Source organism: Macrotis lagotis, chromosome 5 (genome assembly GCF_037893015.1).
Source record: "Macrotis lagotis isolate mMagLag1 chromosome 5, bilby.v1.9.chrom.fasta, whole genome shotgun sequence".
Lineage (NCBI taxonomy): Eukaryota > Metazoa > Chordata > Mammalia > Peramelemorphia > Peramelidae > Macrotis > Macrotis lagotis.
The window spans coordinates 10687326-10706581 of NC_133662.1; the positions used below are offsets into that span (position 1 = coordinate 10687326).

At 41.3% G+C, this 19256-nt stretch overlaps 1 protein-coding gene across 1 annotated transcript in view; it reads right to left on the minus strand.

Moving 5' to 3' along the window:
- Window positions 1-10993, minus strand: part of CCDC167 (coiled-coil domain containing 167) — a 32576-nt gene extending 21583 nt beyond the window's left edge. The window contains exon 1 of the mRNA XM_074236837.1: window positions 10910-10993. Within this exon, the coding sequence (XP_074092938.1) occupies window positions 10910-10951 (42 nt within the window). The 5' untranslated portion in view covers window positions 10952-10993. The remainder of the gene's footprint in view (window positions 1-10909) is intronic.
- Window positions 10994-19256: the final 8263 nt, after the last annotated feature.

Consider the following 19256-nt stretch of genomic DNA (forward strand, 5'->3'; position numbering starts at 1 on the left):
TCTGGCCTTCTTCAAGAATAGCTAAAATCCCACCTTCTACAAGAAGCCTTTCCCAATATTTAATTGTAGTGCCTTTCTGTTGTTTTTTTCCATTTTTTTTCAGTATACAGCTTATCTGTATATGGTTGTTTGCATGTTGTCTCTACCATTAGACTGCAAGGTCAATGAGGGCAGGGACTATCTTTTGTCTTTCTTTGCATTCCCCAATGTTTCCAGAAACATAGAAGGTATTTGACAAATGTTTGTTGATTGTGTCAAATGTTTATCTAATGTGGGTTCAAATCCCTCCTCTGATGATTACTAAGACCTTGGGCATCTATTGGCAAGTCATAACCTTTCTAGGCCTCAGTTTCCTCATTTGTAAAATGAAGACATTTGACCAGATGGTCTCTAAGTTCCCTTCTAGCTGGTTCCATAACTATTATCTAGCAGATCTTGCATTTTTAGATCTACCAAGTATAGTGAATGTCAGCTGCCAAAGCGGAGGAAGCAAAGGGGCTAGCTACCTCACCTCTTCAAGCTGTGGGTAATGTTTTAGATTCAGCATATGTAGCAGGACTGGCAGGTGTCAAGGTAGTCAAACACCTCACTGTCACTCTCTGAGGGACCTTCTGAATACAACTTTCCATGAGAATGCTATTCACAAACACACAGCCCTAGCATTCTGGGGCTCAGGCTAGGACCAATTTGGGGGGGGGGGTGACTTAGCTGCCTCATATTCCCACCATGCTTCATCAGAGGCAAACCAGCATCAAAGCAGTGAAGCAAAATCGTCTTGCCTGACGTAGGGAATAACACCTTATTCTCAGAGCTTTCGGGAAGTCTCCCCTGGGTCCTATAGAGCATAAAAATGCCAAGTTAAGAGAAACTGTAAAATTCTCCTGAAATCCCCTCCGGGGCATCTTTCAGTAGCTCTCTGGTGGAAATCAAGTCATGAGTCAGACCTCTTCTTGTACTGGTCTGGTTCCAGTACTGACAACCTCCTCCCCAAATGGACTGTCAAGGGTCAAGGTCCCATCTCTGCTTGTGTTGCTTGAGGCAATATACAGTTCTCCACAGTTTGCTACAATGGGGATTTCAACTGCAGCTTTGATTATTCTGTTGACAATAGGGAGTGGAGGTCTTTTCAACAATGGCTCAGTTCTCCCTAGTGAGGCCACCATGCAACTGAGTCAAGTTGCTGATTGGAGATTTTCTCACAGACTAGACAAGTGGGAGGAAATTGTACCTTATGAACCCCCAACTTAGGCAGGGTGGAGGTGGGTGGGGTGAGGTCTTATGCTTTCTGAGCATGAGAAGAAACCATAGGCTTGTACTGGTTCCAGTTCCACAGACTGGGTTGCCTTCTGTAGCCATCTCCAGGTGGCTGTTGATGGAGTTGCTATGGTATTAGGTCCCACTGGTATCAGAGACTATAGAGTGTGTATTGAGTGGCTTTTATCTCCTTGGAAGGTACCTGCCTTTGGGAAGCTCTAGGGAAGGGGGCCAGCTACTGCACTTTGGATAATTTTCAATTCAGTCTCATTGTCCCATTTCTAGTGGGAATGCCATATGTAAACAGGACTAAGAACAAAGGACAAAAACTGACTGGGAGCCACTAACTATAGTTGGGAGACATCCACTTAGAGATCCATAGACTCTGGCCACATCCTCCCACTATGAGAGATTCCTCCCACAGGCAAAGCTGGTTCTATGTCCCAAATGAAGGTCAAAAAGATATTGATTCATTTGGCAAGGGCTTAATAGGTACCTAGCATGGGCAATAGGCAACAGTCCTTGCCCACAGGGAGCTTCCATCTTCCTGACATGGTGATATGTTTCTTTGATCTTAAAAGATTCTCCACAGTGAACAATCCTGTACAATTAAGTGCTTTGTTTGATTTAGTTCTCTACTTATGTTATACCACATATGATGAAAGTTCTTCATCAGCATAGCATTATAAACCTTGATAAAGTATAATTTGCTCTATATAAGTAGGGAGGAGAGGAGAGGTAGAGTCCAGTCTTGTCACTTTTGCAAAGTCCCTCACTATATACACATCTCAGTCCTAATCTTAGCAAGTGTTTGTTGCATGCAGGATTTAGGAAAGCTTGTTGACTAACCAATCTAATCTCTCAAAACACCCCAACCAATTAGCCCCCAAAGATTCAGGACTTAAGAGGATCTAGGAGGGAAGGAAATGGAACTCTCCCACTATTTTTATCTAAGGAGAAAGAGACAGGAGAAGCAGTCTGATAAGAGTGGATGAATGTTGGGCTTAGATTCAAGAGACCTGGGTTAGAATCCTATCTTAACTACTTCTTAACTGCATGATTATAGACAAGATACTTAACTCAGAGCCTATTTTGTGCATCTATAAAATGAGGGTAATAATGTTTGTACAGCTTCTGGGTTTTCTTATCTGTAAAATAATCTCTACATTTTCTTTGATCTCTAAATCTATGATACACGTTCTCAGAGTTAGGGAAGTTAATTATTATTGTCACCATTCTACTGAAAATAGAAATGGGCTTTCTAGCAACATATATGTACTTCAATAAAACTGGCTTATGACCAGTTTTGGGAGTTCACACCCACAGTGGCCATAGTAAAGGCTGTACTATATTATCACCAATTTATACCCTGGGGTCCTACACCTAGGGCTAGAAGGGACCCCTGAGGCCATCTTATTTTACAAACTAGGAAAATGAGGCCTAAGGAGGTTGGGCAACTTGTCCAAGATAACATAGCTAGTAAAGTGTGATGGGACTAGATCTGAACCTAGGCCCTCTAAATGCAAAAACCAATGCTCTTTCCAATTGTACTATATTGGGTTGGTCTCAGGGCTGAGATACACAGTGGTGGCAAGAGAGTCCACACAGATGAAATCATGAGTCCATGGAACTATCTCTGCCAGTTAGAGCTCCATTGCTGATAGAGTAGGTAGGTTCCCTTCGGTTCCTATAGCAGGCATATTATGTTGCTGGCAATATTAGTGATCAGGCTGATGACCCACTTGAAGGGGTTCATTTCACTGCCAGTGAAATCCAAAACCATTCATCCTCCCTGGATTTTTCTAATAATCACTTGAAATTTCTTCCCTAATAAGAGTAGGCTTTCAGATTCTCCTTACAGCTCCATAACCCAGAGCTGCCTGTTTGCTTGGACCATTTAGGAAAGGCCTCTGAGAACCTAAGAATAATGGTGCACCATGTTTCCATGGATCCACACAGATAAGCAAGGCACAGAATTTTCACAGAAAATTCCACAGAGGACATATTAACTACATACTATGCCTGGGGACCTCCTACTACATGGAGATCAAGGCTGAAGTAGGCACATAAGTCAGTCTTTGCCTTCTCAAGTCTTCAGCTGTCCTGGGGCCAGAAGGTTGTTCGGTGTTTGTTTTTTTCCTCCTCCCTCAATATATATTTTATGATGAATTAGTAAAAGCTTCTTCATCACAGAAAGGCTCAAAGCACTTTTCAAGAACTGGCATCCACTCTGTGCCTTATGAATTCATTAATTAAGATGCTGGCAAACAGCCACTTCACACACGCTGACATCCAGCAGTGTTAGGTAATGAGGTTTTAGTCTCCTGACCCCAGTCAAGTGGATCAGAGCCAAACAGAGGCAGCAGAGAGAAATCATCTGCCCAAATCAGACCTGTAGCTCCTACCTGGCAGAAGGGGAGGCTCATTTACTGGTCAGTGGTCCCTGAACCATCTCTTGGTATCAGGCTGGGGAGGAAATGGGGCCAAAAAAAAAAACACGTCCCTTTCATCTCTTGGTTGGCTATCTCCTTTCAGTCACCTCTTGGGCCTGGCACAGTCTCTAAGGAGAAGGACAAAAATGTTTGTCTCTCCAGTCTTGGAAATAGGGTGACTACTCAGCCTCCAACAGACAGTTGGCTATTCCAGAACTGAGATATCCTATATTTTCCCTTTATCAGTCAAACTTCCTTTTCCTTCATGGCTTCCTAGTTCTCAGCGTCATTGAAAACCAGACCTCTTAATCTGCTTCCACGGTGACTTAGGGATAAGAACCTCAGTTTCCTTCTCTGTAAAATGAACAGGTTGAACTAGATAGTCTCTAAGATCCCTTTCAAGCTAAATAAATTTGATAACTCTAAGTGGTAGAGTGCTTCCTTAAGCATCATCTCATTTTTCAGAACTAAATCATTTGGATTGCCCTCTTATATCTAGGGGTCAATGGTAGGGAACAGCATCTGACTAGGGACTCCACAAGACCAAGGAGAGAATCTATTTGTTTCATTCACCCCCCAAATCTTTGGTTTTTGTTATTGCTACAACTCCTTGTATTTGACCATGATATCTTAGTTGCCAGATCTAAAGTCCTCATCTTTCCTGACCCTCCTTGTAGCCTTTAACTTGCTGGATCACTCTCTATTCCAGAATATGCTCTCCTCTCTGGGATTTTTGTGATGCTGCTCTCCCTGCTTTTCTTCCTACCTTCCTACTTGTCTCCTTTGCAGGATCTTTACTCATATCACACCCTCTAATTTTAGATATACCACAAGGTTCTGTCCTGGATTCCCTTCTCTTTTATCTCTCTTCTCTCTGTCTTGGTGATCTCATTTACTAATTCTATGACTTTCAGATCTATATATCCAGCTCTGGTCTTTCTCCTGAGCTGCAGGCTCACATTACTATTTAACATTTTATATTGCAGTGTCCCATAGGCACAAAGTCAACATGTATCCAAGACCAAGCTCAATATCTTTATTCCCCAAATCTACCCCTTGTTAAACTTCCCTATTACCATGAAGGGCACTATCAATGTCTTTCACTCCTTATAACAAGTTGTCAACTTATTTCATTTCTATCTCCACATCTTTCATATACATGTTCTCTCCACTCATATAAGTCACCCTAGGTCAGACCTTTGTCACCTCTTGCTGAACAAGTGGAATGACCCCCAATTGATTTCTATATCTCAAGTCTTTCCCTAATCCATTCTAGCCTCTACTACCAAAGTAATTTTTCTTTTAAAGCACAGATCAGACCAAATCATTCTCTCTATGCAATAAACTCCAGTGTATCCCTATTACTTCTAGGATCAAATCTAAACTCTGTTTGGCATTTAAACCTCTTCACAACCTGACTCCTTGTTTCCTACTCATCGCACCTCTCCAACTAGTTTATGGTCCATCTCTGCTGAACTCCATGCAATTTATCACACATGACCCTTCATTTCTCTTCTCCATGCCTTGGTCTAGGCTGTGTCTCATACCTGGGATGCTCTTTCTCCTAACCCTTATCTCTTATAATCCCTGGTTTCTTTTAAGACTCAGTTCAAACTTCACCTTCTTCAGAAGGCCTTCCCCTTTAAGGCCAACTTGTATCTACTCTATGTATCTTGGACATACCTATTTATGTACATGTTGTTCCCCTTAAGCTCCTTAAGGACAAGTGCTGTTGTTTTTTCTTTGTATCCATAATACTGGCACATAATGAGCATTTAATGAATGCTTAATGATTAACTGACAGTAGGGCTTAATAAACATTGGTGTATTTTGTTTGATCAGTAAATCCCAATCTAATTATTAAGTGGAGATGACAACATCAGGGGATTCCAGGTTTAGGTCTTCCGTCAGGAAGACTCATTTTCCTGAGGTCAAATCAGACCTCAGATACTCTTTGGCCCTGGGCAAGTTACTTAACCCTGCTTGTCTCAGTTTCCTCATCTCTAAAATGAGCTGGAGAAGGAAATGGCAAACCATTCCAGTATCTATGCCAAGAAAACCCTAAATGGGGTCACAAAGAGTGGTATATGACTGAATAACAATACAACACTCTAGATGGGGCCTGATTAGGGCAGTGTGCATTTGTGGCACCATCTAAAGATGCTAAGTTGAACTATCTGCTTCCAAAGGATGGAATATAATTATTAAGTACTGAAGCACAGATTATTATTCTGGATAAAAAGCTTAAGCAGATTTTGCCTCTATCAGGATTCTACTATTAGGATTGGAGGGGGGGAAATTATCCTCTTCTCGCATGACACATTTAGTTCAGCTGCAGAGAGGATTTTCTTTATCATCTTAAATAAAATTTTCTTGTTATTCAAAATAATCTCTCAGATGCTAGATCCTAAGACCCTACTGCCTGTTCTTCAGTCTCAAGAGATGAGAGTGGGAGTGGGAGTGGAGAGGATCTAAGAGAGAGGAGCTATAGGGAAACAGAGTAAAGGAGCTGTCCCAGGTACCCAGGGAAGCTACTGCCCGGTACAGATGGCTTGAAACAGCCCTAGGGAGTGACTGTAGCCTGCCTGGTAATTGCTTCTTTATAACAAGTGGAAACTGTTTGCAGGTGCTGAGATTATTCACTTGTGTGGTTTTTATTGCGCTCATCAGATTAACAAACATTTTTGATTAAATCACCACTTCATTGGCTCTGAGCACAGAACTTTTAATAAGAACACAATATCTATGCAACTGAGCATCAGCCCAATATTCAGGCCTTGGGTGGGCATAGGAAGGGGAGGTAAAGGTGGAAGAGTAGTTGCTAGTGATGGGGAAGCAAGGTAGGAGGCCTGTGGGTTTCAGATTCTTTTTCTGAATGGTGAGTGACTAAGGATTCCTTTGATAATAGCCAGGATTTTTTAGGTGTTTTTTTTTTGAAAGGCAAATGGGGTTAAGTGGCTTGCCCAAGGCCACACAGGTAGGTGATTATTAAGTGTCTGAGATCGGATTTGAACCCAGGTCCTCCTGACTCCAGGGCCAGTGCTTTATCCACTGCGCCACCTAGCCACCTGATAATAGCCAGTTCTGATGGTGAAGTGGGTAGAGTGCTGGGCCTAGAGTGTTAGGAGGATCTGAATTTAAATTTGACTTCAGACTTTTACTAGCTTTGTGATCCTGATTAAGTCACTTAATCCTGGCTGCCTCAATTTACTCATCTACAAAATGAACTCCAGAAAGAAATGGAAAACCATTCTAGTTTATTTGCTAAGAAAATCTCAAAAGGGATCACAAAGAGTTGTCCAGCACTGGAAATGACCCAACAAGCACTGTTTGAAGAATGGGCTCTTTATTCAAGTTGGTTCACAAACATTTTCTCCCTCAAAACTAAAAGTTATGGAAGTATTTGGTGGACAGGAATTGTGTCTTAACTTCACAGAAGAGTCATAACTAGCATGGGGTGAATGGAGCTTTTTCTCAGGACTGACTTGGAAGGAGTGGTTGAACCTCTTCCTTGTAGCAAACAGAGTCCCAGTACCTCACCTAACTGGTTAGCCTATATTCACTCTCATGAAGAGGGAGCGCAGGACCACCTCTTTTCCTGGCAAGTTTCCTCTTCACTATTAGCCTCCTATTTTAACTCTTTGCTCCAAGTGAAAAAGGTTCTGGCCTTCTGTTGTTGTGTTTTCTGTTGTGTCTGTCTCTTCCTGATGCCATTTAGGGTATTCTTGGCAAAAATACTGGAGTGGTTTGCCTTTTCTTCTCATTTTAGAGAGAAGGAAACTAAGGCAAACAGGGTTAAATGACTTTCCCGGGGTCACACAGCAAGAAAAGTGTTTCAGGTTGGATTTGAACTCAAGGTCTTCCTCTGACTTAAGGTTTGGCGATTTCCACTGCACCACCTAACTGTTCTGCTTTACAGTCACAAAAAAGGAAGACAGAATTGGAGGGGGCCACCTACATTTGACAGATAAGGACACAAATCCAAAGAGGGGTACTGAGCTGCCCATGACCACACAGTTAGTTAACAACAGGACTCTGACTCAGGTCCACAGTCTCCTTGTTAAACCCTCTTTCTATTCCAATTATCTTTATTCCATGAATTCAATGGAAGCTTAAAACAACAATAACAAGAAAAATTCTGTCAGAAAACCACAAGTCTAAAGTAATTCTGAAACCACAAAGCTTCATACCTGATATGCTCATAGATCATAGATCCTAGAATTTTAGAGCTGGAGAAGGGACCTCTAGAGACCATCCAGCTCAAGCTCCTCATATTCCAGATAAAGAAACGTAGGCCTTTTGTGGCCTCACAGAGAGAGTTAATGGTAGAGCTGGGACCAGAACCCCAGGCTCCTGGCTCCCACCATTATGCCACAAGGTATTAAAGTCAAAATTAAGACTATAAGCAAAGAGCAGGCAGAATTCCAAAACTTGGGCAAGAGATGCAATTAACAGAGTCTATTACTGGCCTCTTGGGGAGAGGACTCTGACATGTTTAATGACCTCCAGTCACAGGCTACGGATTCAGAATTTCATTAGAAAGACAAGTACCAGAGAAGACTCTACTTACTAAGACAGAGAACAGTGGAGATAAAAAAAAAATCTATCCTCCTCATCACTTTTCCTGGTTTCACCTTCTTAATTCCATCCTGCTCCCTAACTTCATTATTCTTTCAAACTCCTCATAGGATAATAGACAAAGTTGGAAGGGTCCTTCGAGGCCCTAATATCCAACCTTCTCCTTTTCTAGATGAGGAAATTGATAGAGAGGAGACACTAGCATTTGAACCCATGTCTTCATGACTTCAAGTCCAGTGTTCCATCCATTACAGGATTCTCTTTCTCTCCAGATTGATGATTGTATTATTTCACCTTCTTCAGTTTTCTACCAATGGGCTAAATCATTCCCATGACCAACATTTCCACCTGAAACATCCATCCAGAGGGGTGGTAACTTGTAAGGCTTCCCTCTACCTTATTAAACCTATTTTTTGTGTGTCTTACATGTAAACTTCAATTAATTTTCTCTTCAATTCAATTCACAATTATCTCTAGTTAATCAATTTAGCTAGAGAAATCCTGGTTCCTTCTCAAAGATGGGGTGGTGATGGGGATGGTAAGGGGGGTGAGGAGAGGAGGGAGAAAATTCAGAACAAAAATTTTATATTTGTATTTTTAAATTTTTATTAGTATTTATTTTATTTATGTGTAAAGACAATGTTAAACATTTTAAATAAAATTTTGATCTCCAAATTTTCTCCCTCTCTCCCTTCCCTCCTCTTTCCTTAAAACAGCAAGTAATTTGATATAGGAGATATATGTGCATTCATGTAAAACATATGTCCGTATTAGTTATGATGTAAAAGAAGAAACAGTTTACAAAAAGGAAAAAATCATGAAAAAAAAATAATCTGAAAACAGTATGCTTCAGTCTGCATTTAGACTTTTAACAGTTCTTTGTCTGAAGGTAGATAGCGTTTTCCATCATGAGTCCTTTAGAATTATCTTGGCTCATATTGCTGAGAATAGTTAAGTCAATCATAGTTGATTATTGCATAATATAACTCAAAAATTTAAAAATTGTTTTTACATGTAATTGGAGAAAATGAAATATTAATATTTTTTAAAAAGAAGGAAAATCTTGACCCCTTATCCTCCTGCCATTCATACCCCACCAAAATCCAACTTTGGAATCCTATGCCTTTTGATACTGTTGACACACTTTAGCTTCTTTTGTCTTTTGCCTAGAGTTCTCTTCAACCTGTCCTCCATTTCATGTATTTCCTTTCCCCCAAAGCTCTATTCTACATTCTTTCTTTTGGTGATCTCATCTGCTTTCATGGGTTTAATTATCATCTCTATGCAGATGACTTCCATTTCTACATACAGTCCTCATCTCCCTCTTGAATTCTTGAAATTACCCTATATAACTTGTAATAATACTATTATCCAGCATTTATATAGCACTTAAAATTTGTAAAGCACTGTATAGATATTATCTCATTTTATCGTCTCCCAACCCTGGTGGTGGGGGTATAGGTTCTATGATTATCGTCTTTTATAGATGAGGAGACTGAAGCAAACAGAGGTGAAGTGACTTGTACAGGGTCACACTAGTAAATGTTTGAGGCTGGGTTTGAACTCTTTTAGACTCCAGGTCTATCACTTCATTATCTGGTGCTCTAAACTTCCTTATTTTTGTTCAGGACAGTACCATCTTCCTAGAAGCTCAAGCTTGATTTTTCCTCATCTTCTGTCTTCCTCCTTCCCTCAACCAATCAATGGAGATGTCATGTGGATTCTCCCCTTACAACATTTTTCTATTACTCTTCTCTCTACTCCCAGGGACTACTATTCTGGTTCAGGCCTTTATCCCTGGTATGGATTATTGCAACAATCTACGGATATCCCTGCTTTCAGCCTTCCTCCCCTCTCATCTACTCTCCATGCCACTGCCAAAGAGATCCAGAGCACAGGTCAGCCTGGGTCACATTGCTCATAAGGCTTCAGGAGCAGCCTATTGCTTTTGGCATGTCTGATGAGTACTGGAAAGAACTTCAGCAGCCACCATCTTTTCTAATCCTCTCATTTTACAGATGTTTCTTCACCTGTGAGGTTAAGAGACTTGTCTAAAGTCACATAGTTAGGCGTTACCAGATATGATGATAACTGCCTGAGACAAAGGGGAAAGAATAGCGTTTATGTCCATGAAGCCGTGGTTCAAGTGTCTCGGCAATGCACTAGCATGTCTGAGCCCCAGGTAAATCTCCAAGGTCATGAATTATCCCGGGGTTGAGGTTCATGTGTGAGGTTCCCACTGAGCCCCAGCTTCGGCCCGCTTGGGGGTTCAGTCTGGGGCCTGCACGTGGCTAGTTAATAAACATTAGTTCCACGGAGTCGGGTTCCCCCCACTCTCACTTTTAGGATTTTTCCCGCCCAAGCGCTATCTGGCCTCTTCTTTTCCTGCTGCACCCCCTCCCCAAGGCCAGCAATCCTTTGCAGCCCCTCCCTCTCTTCGCTTCCCTCCCCCTTTCCCCTTGCCTGCTCCTGGGCCAGCCCCCTTTGCACTCCTCCGCAGCCCCCTCGCTTTCCCTCCGGCGTGGCTGCGCCCTCGCTGGGTCTCTTCCCTCACCGCCCCCTCCCCGAGCCGGGCCGACCCACCGCGGGTGCCGCAGGGGGGGCGCGAGAACCCCGACCGTACCACCCGCGCGCCCCCCCCTCACCTCCTGAGCCACGCTCAGATTCTCCCGCTTCTTTTTAGGCATCTTCCCGGTCGCGCTCCCCCCGAGTCGCCGCCCGCCGGGGCCCCGCGGCCGCTACCGCGCAGGCGCAGGTTGTCGTGCTCCGTTTCCATTGGTCCACGGGGCGGGGGAAGGCGGGGCGCCGCCGGCCTCTCTGAATTGTATTGGCCCGCGGGGCGCCGCCATGTTTGTGTGGGGCAAAGCCTGGTGGAGGAGCGCGGCGGGGCGGAGGCTCAAAGACAAGAGAGAGCTGGTCTCACCCCTTCGGGGTGTAATGGGGCAAAGTGACTTACCCGAGGCCACACTGCCTGTTAGAATTCGCATCCAGGCCCCAGGCTCCTCCAGGACATTCATGGATAAAATTATAGTCACAATAATACATGAAAAGGGCGTTAAAGTGCTGTGGAGGAGGTCAGGGAAGGCTTCCAGGGAGTGGCACTTTGTTTTATTTTTATTTATTTGCAAGGCAAATGGGGTGCAGTGGCTTGCTCCAGTCCACACAGCTAGGGCATTCTTAAGTGTCTGAAGCCGGATTTGAACCCAGGGACTCCTGACTCCAGGGCCGGTGCTCCATCCACAGTGCCACCTAGCCGCCCCAGGAGGTGGCACTTTAGCTGGGCTCTAAAGGACGGCTACGAATCCTAGGTTTTACTCTTTCTTGGTTCATTGATTATTGACGGATGAGTTCACTGAGGTGTGAGGGATTTATCACTATCCCTCTCTGATTGGAACCTGGGCCCCCGTGGGAGGAGCCTAGAGCCCCCTCCTCCTCCCCAAGGAGTAACCACTGTCCCTGGCAATCAGGGTCACACAGTGTCCTCTGGATCCGAACTCGGGGCCTTCTGACTCCCGAGCCAGAGAGCTTTGTTCATGCACTACCTAGCGGCCCTTAAATTATGAGAAAATTGAGGACAGGGATTCTCTTTTTGCCTCTTTTTGTGTCCCTAGTGCTTAGTATAGGGTTTGACATGTGGAATGAGTAAAATGAAATTATTGACTGATCTACTGCATTTTTCACCATGTCCAAATCTGCCGTTCATCATGCGCAAGAGTCTAACCTCTCTGGACTCCAGAGAGCAATGGGTCGGATTGCCCAAGGTCCCTTTCCAGCCTTGAATCTATGATCACTGTAGTAAGGAGGGCATGAAAATCTTCAATATGAAACGCTGGCAGCCAGCAGCGAGCTGTCAGTTCCCCCTCAACATTCAGTGTCAACTGTCAACAGCATCCCTCACAACAGCAGGTTATTCACATTCACATCCCAGAATAACCAGATTCTGATCCTTTTCTCCCCTCACTATAGGCATCAACCCAAAAGAGGTGAGAAACAAAGAGATACAGCGTCTTCCTCCAAATGTGGTTGCTTTGGGTTTGTCTAGTCGAGATCTGGGGATAGAACTTTTCTGTCCTTTGCTCTTTTTTCCCCCAAGTATAGCCTTCAGATGAGTCATTGATTGGGAGGTGGCAACAAAAACGGTGGGGGCAGAGAGGTGGCAAAGAGGATAGAGTGCCAGGCTTGGAGTCAGATAGATTACTCAAAACTCAAACTGGGTGACCTTGGGCAAGTCACTTAACCCTATCTACCTCAGTTTCCTCTACTGTAAAATGAACTGAGAAAGAAAGGACAAACCACTCCAATATCTTTGCCAAGAAAACCTTAAAATGGAATCACAAGAATCTGACATGCTTGAACTATAACAATATAAACAAACCTTGGTACATGCATGTGATAGAATATTATTGTATTAAATATCGTTAATAGTACTAATAGGACCTACCTCCCAGGATTGTTATGAGGATCAAATGAGATAATATTTAGACCAGGTTGTATGAGAATTAGATTGAAGGAACTGGTGATGCTTAGCCTGGAGAAGTGTTAGAAGGGAGACAGAAAGCTATCTTCGGATATTTGAAAGGTGAGCTCTCTTATGGAAGGTGGATTAGACTTGTTTTACTTGGTCCCAGAGGGGAAAAAGAAATCACAGAGAGGCTGATTATAGCTCAACATAAAAATCTTCCTAACAAAGTAGAAATGCCCAATGAAAGAATGAACTGCTCTTGCAAGTGTCAAGCTCCCATTTATTGGGCATCTCCAAGCAGAGATATTCAGGGGATGCTTAGAGAGCATTTCTGCTCATGGATGGGTTGGGTTAGAGGATCACTGAGATCTCTTCTAGTTCTGAGATACTCTGATTTTAAGTTTCTTCTAAACTGTCCTTTGTTCTGTTGTTATATTGATTTAATTATGTCCTACTCTTGGTGACCCTATTTGGAGTTTTCTTTTTCTTTCTTTTTTTTTGTGGGTCAATGGGATTAAGTGATTTGCCCAAGGTCACACAGCTATCAAGTGTCTGAGATAGGATTTGAACTCAGGTCCTCCTGACTCCAGGACTGGCTGAACCTATCAAAAATTTAAGATTGATATGACTATCTTTCCAGGGAAACAAACTTTCCCATCTTTCAATGCTCTCATCCAAATCCTCTTATAATTTTTATCAGAGAGATCCACCCAACATCATGGGGGCTTTCCTTGAATCCTGTTGAAAATATCAGAGGAGTAAACAGTCTATTGACAATTATTATTATAATTAAAAAAACCCAACCTCTTTGAATTTGACATTGTGTTATTCTTGGTGACTAGAATATAAGCTCATTGATCGTAAGAATTGCTTCATTCTATGTATTTGTATCTCCAGTGCCTGGCATATAGTAGATGCTTAATAAATGCTTGTTGATTGATTATCCCTAATGCCCTGCAACCTGTCCCCCTCCCCTTTTTAATCATGGATTTCTTTGATGACATTTTTAAACTGCTTCTCCTATGTAATTCTTGTTTTGTCTACCTTCACCTTCAATTCTTTGGTCACTAGTGTTTTGTGACTCACAATCTTGCAACAACACCAGAAAAATGGCAGCCTTTTTTTTTTCTCTGGAGAGAAGCATGGGGTCATGAAATGTATTTTTCATTTTCTCAAAGGTAATCCAATATTTTCCTGATCTATCAATCCATTTCTGCCTCTTCATTTCAGCTTCCCATAGGATAGCTTCACATCCTTATCTCACCTCTGACCTCATGAACCTCCGGGTCATCTTTCTCTGGTGTTAAAAAGTTGAACTGCTCCATGGCTGAAGTATTTCTGGAAGAAAATGAGAAGAATTTAGTATCTGGTTGGAAAAAACATAGTGAGGGTTGATTTATGTTTGAATTTCATTTCAGGACAATGGATTATATAGCACACCTCCTGGGGAAAAGGCATTGAGGGCTTTATGACCATACTTGGACCATTTTTATGTCCTGGTGTTTAAAAAAAATGTTTTAGCTAAGCTAGTGCTTTCTCAACTTTTCTAGTCCATACTTTAAAGGGACAGAAATCCTTTGAACCCATCTACTCTACCCTTTTCTGCTCATTGTAAAAAACAAATAAACACAAGAATACCTACCCCTCTCATGGATTCTCTATAGGGAAATTCCTTCTTGGAGAGAGATTGGATTAAATGACCCTCTAAAACTATAGGCAACTAGATGGCACAGTGGATAGAGTATTGCGTCTGCAGGCAAGAAGACCTGGATTCAAATCCAGTCTCAGACACTTATTAGTTATCGGGACCCTGGGCAAGTCACTTTGCCTGTCTCAGTTTCTTTACTTTGTAAAATGAGGATAATTATAGCCCTTAGCTCCTGATGTTTGTCAAAGAAGACCACGACATCAGGTGAGGTGATATCATGACAAGCACATGAATTGGATTTGAATGAGGGGAGGCTGTACTAAGTCACCAGCCTCACTTTCTCCTCCAGGGCCATCTGGGTCCAGTGGCCAGCTATGGATCTGGATGACAGGAAATGGCCCTTGATGGGAGGCAATCAGGGTTAAATGCCTTGCTCAAGGTCACACAGCTAGGAAATGTCTGAGGTTGGATTCAAACTTCTATCCTTTTATTCCAAGACCAGTGCTGCCACTTAGCTACCTCACCTCCTAGAATTGAGAGGATCAAATGATATAATAATTGTTCTTTCCCTCCTCCCTTGTGTCTCTTCCACTATCAGGGACCATTTTCAGTCAGTGGACCTGGATTCAAATCCTGATTCTGTTGTTTGCTCTCAGTGTGACCTTGAGCAAGTCACTTCATTTCCTTACCCCTGTTTCCTAGGTACTAGATGACCTCTAAGGTTTTTCTCAGCTCTAAAAAAACACTGATTCCTAAGATTCTAGGAGATGAAGTTGAATGAAATCCCATAGTTTACAAATGACTTTGGCAGACATTGGGGATTTGTAAAGTGGTTTTTCATGGTTTTTCAATCAACTTTTGAGGGCTTGCTATGTACTTTGTAAAAACTGAAGTGCTTTATAAATGGGGGTTATCATATTGTTGAAGACACTAGGTGGTTTGAGGAAGGAAGGAAGGAAGCAAGCATTTATTAAGTGCTTTCTTCCTTTCCCTGGGAGGTAGGTTTACGTTATCTCCATTTCCTCAGTTGAGGAAACTGAGGCAGACAGAGGTTTAGTGTCTTGCCCAAGATCACACACCTAGTAAGTGTCTGAGGTTGGATTTGAACTCAAGTTTTTCAGACTCTAGGCCCAGCATTCTATCCACTTAACTATCCCTCACTAAAGATGGAAGGTAGAGGGGAAATAACAATAGGTTGATAGAGTCAGAAAAGCTGAATCTCCTTCTATCTTTGCCCTTCAACCTGTAACCTTAGGTGAATCATTCATCTCTCTGGCCTTCAATTTACCTATTTGTAAAATGAGGGAGCCAGATTAACTTCTTAGGCAACTAAGGAACTGTTTAGGTATTTTTTCATTAAATATCAGAATTAACTAATTCCTTACAAGAAGCAAAAGTTTTTATAATTCACAAGATCATAGATTTAGAAATTCCTGTGGGAAGTAAATCTGAGTGGGGATTGTTTTATTCTATGTCCTCCGATGTTTCATTTTTTGTATTTACATTCCCAGTGTCTAGACTAGCATTTAGCCCATAATAAGTGATAATTGGTGTTTCTTGATTGATTAAAAATTACTTTAAAACTAACTAGTCGAACCCATTTTTTTTTTTTACAGAGGAAGAAATTAAGCCAGAGAGGTTAAATGACCTAAGTTATATAGGTAAGATGTGACAAGACCAGAATTAGAACCCGTCTTCTGATTCTAAATCTATTTTCCATTATATACATATATATTAGATTATACCTTTATACATTTCAAAATACTTTTACATTCATGATATCATTTGTTCTTATACCAACCCTGTGAGTTAGTCAAAATTATCCCTATTTTGGGGGCCAGGTATAGAGGTAAAGGGGGACTGGACCTACCATTTTATTGGTACAGGGATCCCCCAGGGAGGAAATAAATATCCAGTCTAAAATTTTTATTCTTGTGGCCTTTAGTTATTCTAGTTGACTGGGGTACTAAGAGTTAAATGATTTGTTCAGGGTCACAAAACTACTAAGAATCATTGATAAAATTTGTACCCTGGATCCTCTTCTAAAACCATGTTGCCTGAAATTGAGGTCAGGACAGATCAGATGTTTTCATAAATTCTTCTTAGATTTAGAGCAAGAAGAAACTTTAAAGATGACCTAAACCCAACTTTTCAGGTCTTCCATCATACACAGAGTGTTGGTCCTGAAGTCATTAAGATTCATCTCCCTAAGTTAAAATCTAGTCTCAGACATTTATTAAGGTATATGGCCTTGGGCAGGTCACTTAACCCTCTGTTTACCTCAGTTTCTTCATTTGTCAAAATGAGTTGGAGGAGATAATGGCAAACTAGTTCAGTATCTTGAATAAGAAAATCCCAAATGGCGTGTGAAGAATGGGACTTGACTGAAAAAGGAATGAATAATAGTCAAAAAATCAAATCTCTCATTTTTACAGAGTTGGAAACTGAGACTAAGAGATAGGAAAATACAAACTCAGTGACATGGACATTCGATACAAGTGACCAACTGACCTTACCGTACCCAAAGACCAGCATGGAGGAGCTTGCTTGGAGAATGACTCATCTAATTCTCATGAAGGAGCACTGAAAAAAAATTGCTAGTCTCCAAACATTTTTTCCATGAAGCCCCTCCTTCCCTAAAGGGAGTACACAGTCAGCCAGGAATGAAAAATTAACATTCTATTTTTGTCGTTCCATATTCATAGATGTAGAAATGAATAATAATAGCAGCTTGCATTTATATAACATTTTAATGCTTATGAAGTGATTGACAAGGGGGGATCACATTCGACCCATCCAACTACCCTATGATTATTCTCCCATTAAATCAGGTAATCAGGGTCAAGAGTGTCAATCCTTTTAGGGTGAATTTTCAAAGGAGAGAAATAAATCTTCAAGGTCACTTTGTTGGACCCTGGGATGTGGACTAAGCTTAGGGTAGTGAAAAGAACCCTGATTCTGAAATCCAAAGACCTGAATTTCATCCTCAGCTTGAAGTCTTATGAGTTGTTTGACAAATCTCTTGCATTCTCTTAGCTTGTACTTTCATCTGTAAAATGGGGGTGAATGCTATTTCCCTATCTCCTCTCTCAAATAATGGTTGGCATGTCCTGAAAATGTTACATTAACTGGAGCTAAAATTTGTTCTCTCAGCTTTGGTGGGTCTAGAATACCCATTTTAGGTTTAGTGGGAGGAGATCAGGACTTGGGAAAACCAGCTGATATGGTCCATCCCAGACTACAACAGGATGGGATGCCAACAGCTAGAAAGCCAATTTAACAGTTTACAAAGAGAAATATCTCTTTCCAGTAGGAGAGCTCATTTGGGAAACCACACTGAGATCAGAAGGCTGTTCGAAGAGCATTGGGGGATCAGAGCCAGGAAGAGCCTACAGCAGAGCTCAGCGAATTTTCTTCCAATCTAAGACCTCCTAAACTTTAGAGCTGGACTCATTTCCCACTCCCCACCCCCTCCACTGCCAACTGGCAAAGAAAGAAAAACAAAAAGGAAAGAGACAGGGCAAAAAGCTGGATAGTGTTATAAAACATTGTATCTCAACTTCTGGTTGAGACCCAATTTAGGGATGCTGATGGTCTAAAGAAGGGTCCACAGATCTTTGGGGTCTATGTATGGATTTCAGGAATCTGTGAACTTGGATAGGGAAAAAATGGCATCTTTGTTCTCACAAAACTCTAACTGAAAATAAGCTATTTCCTTAATTATTCTAAAATATTTTGAGAAAGAATATATATTCTTCAGACTATAGAGGGGTCATGATGCAAAATGATTAAGAACTCAGGGCCTAAAGTATCCTCTTTAAAGGAACATTTGTAAATTGTATGGTGGCTGGGAGAAGGAGAAAGGGTACTGAGAGAATTGATTATTAAGTATCGTTAATTGTTAATATCGGGAAGACAGGATTTTTTCCTTTCTGAAATCTTATTAAGTCAAGTTAGTATCTGAAGGATCTTGCTGATAATGAAATTGGATTAACTGTCTCCTCAATCTTATTCAGAACCCATCCAGCTAGGAAAGCTCATTGTGTTCTATTTAGGTTTGGATGGAACAAGTTCTTTTGAGTTTATTTCCAGAGGGTGATTTGAAAGTAAATGAGAATCAAAGTCAGTCTTTCATTAGAAAAGGTTCACATCTCATTATAATATTCATTCTCTCTCATTACTTGGTTTTAAATGTTCATTTCATTTTCATGTAATTTTTATTTTCATTTTATTTATATTTTTAGGTTTCAACATTCATTTCCAAATCCTTGAGTTCCAAATTCCCTTTCTCCCACCCCATTATCCCTCATTGAGAAAACAAATTACTTAATATAGGTTAAAATGTGTAGTCATGAAAAACTTAAAACAATAGTCATCTCTCATTATTTGTTAACCAATCAGAATTGATTTTCATCCTCAGGCATACCTAACTCTTCCAAGGGCATATAAACTTTGACTGGGTTCCATGATTTGTCTTTGGTCTAAGAGAGATGACCAAATGACTATCCTTTTATTGATAATATGCTATCATTATTAATAAAAGATCAATTAATCAGAAACTATATATCTTGAACTTTTTATATGGCATAACACTAAGGTGGTCCCTCTCCCACCTCCTTTATCAATGCCCATTTTTCCAAGGAGTAGTTCGCAAAGATGTAGAAATGCAGAGATTTGTCTCACTTTTATATTTTCATCAAGTCTTTGTATTCAGAGCCTAAGCTCAGCTCTGTATCCCCTGTTGTCCTCTTACTGGACATTCCTGCATTTCCGCAAGAAGTCTTTCCTGAACCCTTCTAAATCTAGTGCCAGCCCTCTATTGATTATTCTCCTACTTATCCTGTATATAGTTTGTTGTTCATGGTTGTGTATATGTTGTCTT